Genomic DNA, 10,791 nt, shown 5'->3' on the forward strand with positions numbered 1-10,791 from the left:
ATATGGAGCAGCTTGACAACCATGCGCGTCCTGAATCGGTCTTTATTAAATTGTGATGTTTTCTTTCCCATGTAAAGTTGTCCAAAGGCGCTGGAGGAAGCTGGGAGTCTTTGTAGAAGGCACCCACCTGTATTTCCTAAACTGCAACGAAATATAGGGGATAATTCTGGTCCTTAGTACTTTTTTTTTCAAATCTTGTTTGGTGCAAGCACATTATATTCTTATTTGGAAGTTTAATTATGTTCGATAATATACTAGCTCGCATAATTAGAATTATTTATAACTATATTACACCCTGTTTTTAAAATAATTTTGCGAGCGAGAATAAATGAAACAGAATTTGTGCTCAGGATAATTTCTTCTAAACGCAAAGACCGCGCAAAAAACATACTGCAAAAAAGAAATGTGACTCATGTGCACATGTTCCTTTCGCAACCTCGGGCGTTCATTCTAGCCTCACGTATCTCATGCGTGACGCGGTACGTATGTGCTTATTGTTTTTTTTTTTTTTAATGGCGCGAAAACGAGAAGTGTTTAATACATACTGCATATTTCATCATAGCGTCAAATTCGTGGAATCTGTAGCTTTCTTTTTTAATCTCTTCTTTTCAGATCGAGACTTACTGCAGGTGTTTGTTTCCGCTTGAAATTATGTAAGATTTAGCGGAAAGTGGAGTGTTCGCGCATGGCAACTAAAAGTCTTTCTGGCGGGCCTCAAAATAATATATAAAGGACAGAATATGTTGTCTTTCTCATGACAAGCTGGCCTTCGTGGACCAACTCTCACTTGCAATAATGAAGCGTTTGGCTCTCCCAATATTGGTTCTCTGTTTGACCAACCTTGTGGTTGCAAAGAGATGTAAGTATGACGGCTTTTTTTTTCGTTAAGTTGCGTGTGTTGAAAAATAAAAATAATGTTTAATCACCGAACATTTTGTGGTGGAGCAGGCTCCGCGGTACATGTATATGCAAATAAAATTATAGCATATTAGAAAAGTATCATACATAAAATCAATATACGTATATGACGCTTGTTCTAAAACACCCCTAAGCCGGTACTAATAATTTGATTGTTTTACTATGTGCTATTGAATCTTGTTGTACTAGATAATTATTCCAATTTGCGCAGTTGGTCACTTGATCGAGTGTTATTAAAGTTAAAAGAATATATATATATAGAAAGAGTGCAAGTGTGTCCCCTATGTTAAATCAATAGCACTTCATGGTATCACGCTTTCTTACGCAAAAATGAAGGTAATCGCATTCCTAGGAGAATTTGGGCATCGATTTACACTTTCGGAGAATACCATGTGGTAAGAGCTCACCAGTAATTTTCGCTAAAATAAAATACTCATAGATGAAGAAAGAATAAAACAATTAAAACAGGGACAACAAAACCACAACCATGAAAGATGTGGTTGTGTTGTCCCTGTTTTAATTGTTTTGTTCTTTCTTCATCCATGACTTGAACCAACACGCTCTTCTACCAAGCATAAAATACTCACCTGCTGCTTTTCTTGTGGTGTGTCTCCACGCAGGAAGTTGACGACGCCTACTTATACTCAAAAGAATTTCCATGTATTAAATTTGCTGAATGCTATAAACCTTTTTCGTTCATCCTCGTTTCCAACCACGTAGTTGACAAACACGGCAAGCGGGATCAAAAAACAATCGAGGTATTACAACTTGGAACTATTATACGAATGCAGTAAAAGAAAAAAAAAACAAGAATGATAGACAGTCGAAATAAAAACTTGTGCTTCTCTCAGTGGTGTGGCGAAAGTAAAACTATGTTTTCCAGCATACCGGAAGTTCCTCGATTCAAGATGGCGGCACCCCTGTCGACTATAACTATATAAATTATGTTTTGTAGAACTAGAATATATATTTTTTAAAGGGAACTTGCTTTAGTACGTTCTTAAACCTATGAGAAAGTTGGTGTCAGGGGGGCCACAAAAAAGAGGTGAGAGTGGTTAACTACTAAGCTAATATTTAAATCGTCTTGACTAACTTCTAAAGTTTTCGGGTTTTGGAGCATAGTACAGTTACGCTCATCCTTTTTACAGTCTAGCCGTGACGTCAAATATTAATTAAAAAAGTAAAAGTGGGGGCTGCACGACGAAAAGTGTCATCCTTGCGCATAGCTTCAAAACCGAAAGTGACCCACAGAAGCGCGACAATGGCGCGGATTGTTCCGGTTGGCGCATGCGTAACACTGCTCACGTTACTTGCGGCGCTGACACGTGGGCTGCAAAACCTGCGCAGTACGGAATTGACGTACTGCGCAGTATATTTTTTTGCAGACGTCTACTCCAGTTCGTCTGTACAACGCAGATTTTTTTTAAGGGAGCTCTTGGAAAACCAACTTTCAAAGGGAAGATTGGTACGCGCTTATGGCCTGTTTCCCAGCGTGTACCACGTTATTTGTTGTTGTTGTTATTGCTGTTTCTGATTTTTTTTTTATCGTTATGATCTGCAAATGAGGGTTTCAGTGACTGAAAATACAGAACCCCAAAGGAGTTCGCACAATATATTTTGTAGAGCTGAGCTTCAATCACAAATTGTAACCCTACTTAACGCGCCCTTTAATCGATTAATTAATTGATAAATAAATCATTCATTCCTATAAATATTATTTTTTTTAAAGTAAAACTTACATTTTTTTTTTTGCCCTGATGATGTAATAAACGGCGCAATATACAATTTCGATTATGAATAAACCTCTATACGTAGTTGAGAACAGTTTATAGACACACTCAGAAAAGATTACTTCATCTGCACGAGGCAAAGAGGTTCGTTGATATTCTCGGGCGAGAGCGGTCTCCTTTGATTGCTCAGAATAGTATCTACCGCACTAAACGGACACTCGTACTGCGTTGAAGTGGACAGGACACTTTTCTAGAGTTACAAATCTCGCCCTTACAGTTTATTTAGGTTAAAATTTTACCCAAATTTTGCCCTTTATATGTGTGTATCGGTTCCTCTCTGCGTGGTGAAGCAGTCAATCTTTACTTTAAATTGGTTTGTCAAATTGTTACCGATTGAACGGTTCGAAAATTAATCATGATTAAAGAATTAGTTCATTAATCGCTAGTTTAATCAATCAATCGCCCACACCTAATTTTGTGTACCATATTCGCTCGTACAAGTACTTCTAAAATGTTTCACTCTGAGCGCAATACCAAACAGCTCCTGTTGCAGTTTTTGCGTATTAGAGCTCGCTTGGTGAGAGCGTTCTGGAAGTAAAAGCAATTCGCGCTCAGCAATATGGCATAAAGATGGCTGCCAAGATTCCGCATGGAGATGCATTGCAGGTAAGGTAGAAAGACTTGCTCGGGTTGTAATGAGCAAGCTGCTTTCTACGCTGAACATCCTACTTTGATAATTTGAAGGCGTTTTCCCATTCCGCGTTGACATCATATTCTGGGTGGATTGTAACCCGCTCTCGGCCGAATGAGTTACCTGACCGTTGATTTTGTAGCCGATCGATAACACGCTGACGCTGCTCTTTAAGAACTCGTATTTTTGAAGGTTAGCCTGAAGTTCGTTCGCCATTAGTCAAGCAAAAACATGGTCCGACCATCGAAGGTGGTCCTCGAGAGCACTTAATGCAATCAAGAGGTAATCCAGATAACACCGCACATGTTAAAATGTTTATAAGATCCGGTTCATGATACGCAGAAAAATCGATGGTGCTCTGAAGATTCCGAACGATATGAGATATAGTGCTGGCAAGTGACTTTGTGTGTAGCGTAGCGTTGGTTGTGTAAAACTTCCAAGTACGGCTAAAGCTCCAACTGTTGTAAGTACTGGTCAAAGCCACCTTACTAAAGTACTTGCCACTAGCAAAAAAAAAAAAAATAAAGCCTTCTGCAATTTGTCAGACGGAACGGTTCACAGCGGCCTCGTATTCTTCCCAAAGTCTAATGAAGTTGTCCTTTTTTGGGGCGACCACTATCGGCGCCGCCCCATCGCTCCTATTATCCTTGGCGATAATGCCGAGGATTTAAAAGGTTTTCGAGTCCTTTCTCCACGATTTCTAGCAGGGCGTATAATATGTCACGTGGTTTAACGAAATTCAAATAAAATGGGCTGCGTGCCGTTGATTCCTTCAAGCTCTCCCAGTTGTTCACTGAGAAGCTTTATGCACTTGCCTAGCAGGCTGGCTAATCTGTGCCGAACAGCGAACTCTGCGAGGGAACTCTGAGAATAGTTGAGACAAATACTTTGCTTACACCATTTATTTTTCAGAAGAAAGGGTTGATTTTCTAGGATGACCGATCATCAGTGATAGCGCCACTTCTTGGTCTTCGCAATCTAAAAAAAAAGCCTATGTGTCTACTTTCCCACACATCACTAAGAGAGCCAATCATCGCAACTTATGGAGGCAGCTCAGCAAAGGACGATGCCGGAGCATATGTTTGGACAAAAAACGCAGTTTGAGTTATGACATTAAGCAATCCAAGCGTGACACTTAGCATTGCTAAATGTAACAACCCAGACTGCGTTTCTTAGTCTAAACATATCTTTCAGCATCGTCATTCGCTGAGCTACCACCGTAAGTTGCGGTGATTGGCTTTCCGAGAGATGTGCGGAAAAGCAGACGCAAGGGCTTGTTTTAGAGTGCATAGGTGACCGGAACATGCTGTTCTCTGAAAACGGAGAAGGCGCCGCACATATACGAGTGAAGACAAAGAGACGAGAGTGGGGGAGAAAAAAACTGTGCATCGACGTTAAATATTTCCTCTCGGAGATGATGGTCAGAGCCTTCTCACAGTTGAGCGGAATTTCCACCTGGTTTCCTTCCAGACCGAGCCAAACATCAATGACAATTCCGGCGCTTCGGAGGCCCCTAAATTTAATGCGTTAGTCGCCTACGCGACTTGCTCCTACAAAACTTGAGCGATCTATTTCTTGTCCCCACAGCCATGGGAAAATATCCCTCTAAACGAGACATCCGAATGGGCATGATGACCGTCCCATGGGAAGAAGGTACGTCACACAGGGGCGCTCGACGCCGCTGGCGGCGCCTCCTTTGATGGTCAGAACGTTTTCCTTAAGCTCACAACATAAGTCATGAGTAGTTGCACACTGAGTGTGCTGTACCGTGAGTGACACGCCTAACGCGATCTCGCGCGCTGACTTAAAAGTCAGCGTCCTCTCCATCAACAGGAAGTTGATATTATAACCGACCCTTAACCCACATACAAGAACAATTGCACAAGGCCTCCGTCAAAACGGCCTGAAAATCGCACGTGCGCGCGTGTTTGTTCAGTATCATCATTAAGCCAGACAACGTTTCACCTCAATTTTGATTACGCACGTAGAACACTGATAATGCGGCACTCGTAATTAGGTGTGACTTGTAGTGCTGAATTTGCGCTTTTTTTTTTGGAACTCCGGGCAAACAGTCCGTTCGGCTTACAGAAACAAGGTATTGCAAAAACGCATAGGTCGACACATTACGTGTCACAGCCATAACATCTCCCTTCTTGCCACCTGCAACCTCGCTAGCGACGAGCAATATTTTGCAAATTTAGGTATAGACCACATCATTTTGACTTGTCGAGATCGCGAAAGTCGATCAATATACTGTAAAAGAACTTGTTGGGCTAGTTGGTGTTGAATGTATTAAACCATGGTTAAAAGCGCTAAAAAAATACGTACAGATCTATCTTGTGTACGCCTTTTTTTTAGCGCTTTTAACCATGGTTCAATACATTCGATCAATATCATTCATCCTCATCTGGTTGGTACTGCATCGGCGGGGCCTGTTCCGAGCGTCTGAGCAGATGTTAGTTCCTCTAGGACGTTAGGGCAATTGAGTGCTCCTGATAAAAGGAAGTTGTTATACGCAATTTTTTCAAACTAATGATGAATTTACCGGTACACCGTCGTCGCCAATGTGGCATACTTAGGTTTCTTTATGTGCTAGGCTTTGCTAGGTTTTCCAACGGCAGCAGGTTTCCAGGTAATCGAGATAACGGGCGCGAACGTGCCCACAAGGTGGGTCCGCCACTTCGATTCGACAAAGCGCAAGGAACACGATATTGAATGGGAATATACAGGATAAATTCTGAACTAAATATGTTTACACCTTGTTATGAGCGTAATTATGCTGACGTGCGGAAAAAAATACAAATTTTAAGCACACCACGGATTTGTCCATGTGTGTGTGTGTGTTTTATTGTACAATTTGATTTTCACGGGTCGAGCCCGGTAGGGAGGCAGAGACAAAAAGCATTTCTGCCTGACTGAAGTACACAGTTACAAAAAAAAAGTAAGTACACAGTTATAAAAAAAAAATTAACCAAAGGAGAAGCATTACACTTGGCACATTCATGGGTATTATGTGATTGGATGTACACATTTATATAAAAGAAAGTTCAAAATATGCTCAACAAAATGTCATTGCCACATTTCTTTTTCTCCTTTAAAAATCATAGGACTCAAAATATTAATTCCACAATCATTGAAAATATTGTCATGTTCATGAAATCATTTTTTTTTTAAATGAGAATAAACACTTGACTCGTCCCAGGGGCAGAAAAAACGAACTCTGGTTTCATTATTGAGACACACAAAAAAAAATCTCTTTAGATGTGCTGACACAGAGAAGCAATAAAATAAAGATTTTAAATACTAATAATCAAACATAAAATCTTGATGCAGGCCCAAGAGCATTTGGCAGAGTTTTGATGTAATATCTTTCAGATTACAAAAGTTTAAAAATTTTGCTTTTCAAAACCAATGTTTTTGTGGTTTATAGTATTTCTAATTTCTCCCTTATATGAATGAAAGGATAGCGAAAAGTCGGCATGTGTGTTCTAATTATTCAGAGTGAATTTTTGTTTTCCGTAATTTGTTCTTACCTCCGGAGTTCCTCGCTTTGTAATTTTTAATTCTCGTTGTCTAGGAAATTCATTTATTTGATACAGCTTCCACTCGTAAATTACTTCCATCAGTTCGAACTAATAAATCTGGAGTGCTTCGAGTAATTAGTGCTTTTTAAAATATGGACTACTATGAGAATCGCGAAAATTACCTCGATAGTTTTCAAAAATTCGCAGAACCTTTTTCAGAAGTGTATGCAATTTATTATAATTCGTCATTGTTGTTGCTCCCCCGAAAAGAATTCTTTAACAGAGGCTCGAGTAAAACAGTGACTATTAAAGGGTTTTCTTAAGCCAGTTGGGTATTAAATCTGATATTCTGCACTCGCATCCGACCGATTTATATAATTCACTTTTTAGTTTGGTTACATGAGTTGTCAAAGTAAACTGCTCACTAAACCAAACACCAAGAAACTTCTGATCATGTACTTGAAAAATGGGGATAATATTAAATTAGGCAGTTGTTTTGGGGTTTTATATTTTCTACTGACGGGGCTGGAATAAGATATATTTTGTTTTGTGCACTCTAAGTTCAAATTTGTTTATTTCGAGCCATTTTGCAAATTGCACTCTGTATTCTTCTCTCGGTGTGCGTTGTGTTGTATATATATTTTTTAATTCTATTAAAAAATTAAAAATATATATTTGCGTTGTCAGCGTACATCACCATATGTGAGAAATTTGAGATATTTCTTATGTAAATTTATATAAAAGAAATAACACTGGCCCTAATATGGAACCCCGAGCCATACCATGTTTCGCTTCTAATCGCTGAGAACTAATTTAGTTCGTATAAAGAAGCTTTTGTGTATTACACAGGTACGGCTTAACTAGATTAGTTGCGACCCCACGTACGCCTTATAACTGTATATGAAAAAAAAATACTCTCCTTTATATTTGTGAGAGCTAATTCCTTGATTTTTCTGTCATCAATCTTTGCACAGTTCACTCTCTGGTGATAAAACTTTTGTTTGGCTTTCCAGTACGTCATCTCTTATGCGACATTACTGTAGAGAACCATGATGTGTTGTTATCGAATTGATCCGAAATATATGTGCCCTTTGAAGGAGACATAGACTAACACAATATTAAATACCAAATGAAGTCCTATTGTAGCACCCAGTGACTTGAAGTCACAGTTGCGAAGCAGTGGCTGAATGGAGTAATAAGTTCCAAGCTAGTCACTTTGAGAAGGTGGTATGAGCGATAATAGGATAATATTTTTTGTGCAAATGCTTCGGATTCAAATAAAGCAAAGGGGTATGAAGATTCGTCTGCATTTTTTTTTAAGAAACCTGTGCTCCCTATGAATGCCTTAAATGTGGTTTAGCTATACACATTTACTCCATGCCCTCTTCTACGAGTGAGTAATGACCATTATTTCAACTGCTTTAATATTCCTGTTGCTCTTCACATTTATTTGTCGGAAACTTCATATTTAAGATGTTCGTTAACCTTAAACATATACGTGCAATTGCAGGGAGATCGCCCAGTGGCAACCTTGGAGGGAGTGTGAGTTGGATACTTACTTTTATATATATAATTAAGCTACTATATTTGTTGCAAAAATCTAAGATTTTACTATTTTCTTAGTTAGGTAGTAATACCAATATAAACTCAAATGGTACCTAAAAGAACTAAAATCACTGAAAAAAATTTGCTCCAATTATTCCGTAGTGTAAGATGTTTTATACACTGCTTGTGATATTGCCTTTAAATGGTGTGTACCTCTTCATCTAAAAATTGAAATGACTTATAACAAGTTTACACTTAACCTCGGTTTTTTACTCACGACATTATGAAACGCTGAGCTACTTTCTTTGTGGTATTTCTTTATTTTTTTTATTTACGTTTTACGGCAACCGACTACAATAACTTAACTCGAATTGAAATTAATTGCTTGCAAACGGTGGGGTGCATGATAAAACGAAATGTATTTGAATGCGACAGTCCAATGGCGGCGGAATGCCTGGAGCACCTGGAGAATCGGAGTCAGGTGGGTCACCTGGAGATCGTGGACCCCGTGGATTTGGGTCAGGTAAAACAGTTGTTCTTGGATTTAATCCTTCTGAAAGGTCAATAGGATCTCAATTTCACCCTGAATTTTCTCGTTTTCATGGATCTCTTGGATCTCCCGGATCTACTGGATCGGTGAAATCCGCAGCTCCTCAAGCATTTCGTGGATCTTCTCAACCCGATGAACTACCTAGGTCAGAGATGCCAACTACACCTTCTGGAGATGAATCAAAGTATTTTTCACCCGTTAATGAGCCCGATGAGTATAGTAGGTCTGACCTCTCTACTCCCACCACTAACTCTACCAAATCGTCAGCATCTGTTAGGTCGGACGAACAGGCAGTACCAAACACACGTCCCAAAAGAAGTCCTCCTGGGCTACCTACGACGGAGTCCACACCACACACTGGGAAGACTGGAAGTGGTTAGGTATGAGTATAAACAAAGCATTTAATTGAAATTAAAACTTAAATTTAAGTGAAAAACAGTATGGCAGTTTTCTGTGTATCGCAACCTGCAATGCCGCTGTGTGCCTTCTCAGAAAGTTGTTTTTATACATTTAGAAAAACGAACAATCTGACGTAGTACCAATTAGAAAGAACGTGAATAGCCTCTCAAAGCGTTGATCTGTGAACCATGTCCCATGTTTTATTGTTGCAGGAACCTACCGAAGGCCACTGGCACTGATGTGGGAAAAGATAACCTTAAAAGAAGATGACCACAATTTATGAAAACGGTCTAATAAAAACATTATTTGAACCACCTTATTGCGTTTTCTTTTTCAAGAGGTCAGAAATCCTGTGAGCAAAGATAACTAAAGCGCAAGTCGCTGGAGCAGTAAAAACTCAACATGAAAAAAATAAATGATAAGGTTAGAAAAAAAAACTCAGTTTTTTTGCTTTGGCGGAGAAGGAAGAGCAACGAAGCTATACTATGGTGAGAATGAAGTGATGGCCGGCCGCAAGTCGGAAAGCCAGAGTGGAAAGTGCGGCAACAAGACAACCGGTAAGCCGGTTGTCTGGTTGCCGCCGTCACTCATAGATGTCCGTAGCTGTCCGAAGTGTTGTGTCGACATTTATTTGCTGGCGGACACGATCCTGGGGAAACTAGCCCTTAACAGCTCTGCTATAAAAACACACACGCGAACGTTTGCGATAGAAGAAAACCGAACTGGCACCATTCCATATATTTGAGGCAGTTGATTTCTGTAAATGCCTTTGTTTCGAGTAATAAAAATATCTTACGTTGCAGATATTTTTATAGAGGGGTTGTAAATAAAACTATTATTACAACGCGTGCACAAATACCTATTGCAATGCATGTAAGTTTTATGTTATACCTATAGGTAAGATATACAGGCCATCTAGGTCGGGCTGGATTGGACTTAAGATTTCTTAATTAATGTTTTTGTTAGTCAAAATTACCATGGGGTTCTTAATAAACAAACTGCTTAGCGTCATAAAAATCATTAATTGAGTAAAGTTTAGAAAGATCTGGAGATGCGTGGGAAAAGCGGTGGTGAGGTAAATTTACCACTCGTTCAACAGGCTCAAGGCTGAGATTGTGAAAATGCAGATGATAACACCATCGCTCGCTCATCATTTGCGTTGTCGCAATGCCGGCCTTGGCCTTGTTGTATGAGTGGTACCTACGGCGCAGAACCGCGCTTCCAAAGCGCTTCTAATTTTATTTTTATTTACTTAGTGGTTTTCAATGACTCTCAGCGAGCTTCTAATTTGAACCTAATGTTTATTTTCGCTTCTTAAAATGCTAACGAAGAAATTTTATTTAATAAATCGCATTATAACGACGATTGTCCGCATTGCCGGGTAGAAGGCGGTTTAAACAAGCACGCAAAACGTCGTCCGGAACAATCCGTGGA

At 39.5% G+C, this 10,791-nt stretch overlaps 1 protein-coding gene across 1 annotated transcript; it reads left to right on the forward strand.

Moving 5' to 3' along the window:
* Positions 1-795: 795 nt before the first annotated feature.
* LOC8042965 (complement C1q tumor necrosis factor-related protein 5) lies at positions 796-9,672 on the forward strand. Its single transcript, XM_002415905.5, has 6 exons — positions 796-859; positions 4,927-4,992; positions 8,374-8,405; positions 8,844-8,931; positions 9,058-9,338; positions 9,570-9,672. Exons 1-5 carry the CDS (start codon positions 796-798, stop codon positions 9,336-9,338), a joined length of 531 nt encoding a protein of 176 aa, XP_002415950.3. The 3' UTR covers positions 9,570-9,672.
* Positions 9,673-10,791: the final 1,119 nt, after the last annotated feature.

The sequence above is a fragment of the Ixodes scapularis genome, unplaced genomic scaffold (assembly GCF_016920785.2).
Source record: "Ixodes scapularis isolate PalLabHiFi unplaced genomic scaffold, ASM1692078v2 PGA_scaffold1__304_contigs__length_218370807, whole genome shotgun sequence".
Lineage (NCBI taxonomy): Eukaryota > Metazoa > Arthropoda > Arachnida > Ixodida > Ixodidae > Ixodes > Ixodes scapularis.

Excerpts from the sequence above, each read along its gene's own strand:
- LOC8042965 (XM_002415905.5), top strand. The coding sequence starts at position 796 with ATGAAGCGTTTGGCTCTCCCAATATTGGTTCTCTGTTTGACCAACCTT. Across the intron at positions 860-4,926 it reads CCTTGTGGTTGCAAAGAGAT|CCATGGGAAAATATCCCTCT; the intron begins GTAAGTATGACG and ends TTGTCCCCACAG. Across the intron at positions 8,932-9,057 it reads ACCCCGTGGATTTGGGTCAG|CTCCTCAAGCATTTCGTGGA; the intron begins GTAAAACAGTTG and ends TGAAATCCGCAG.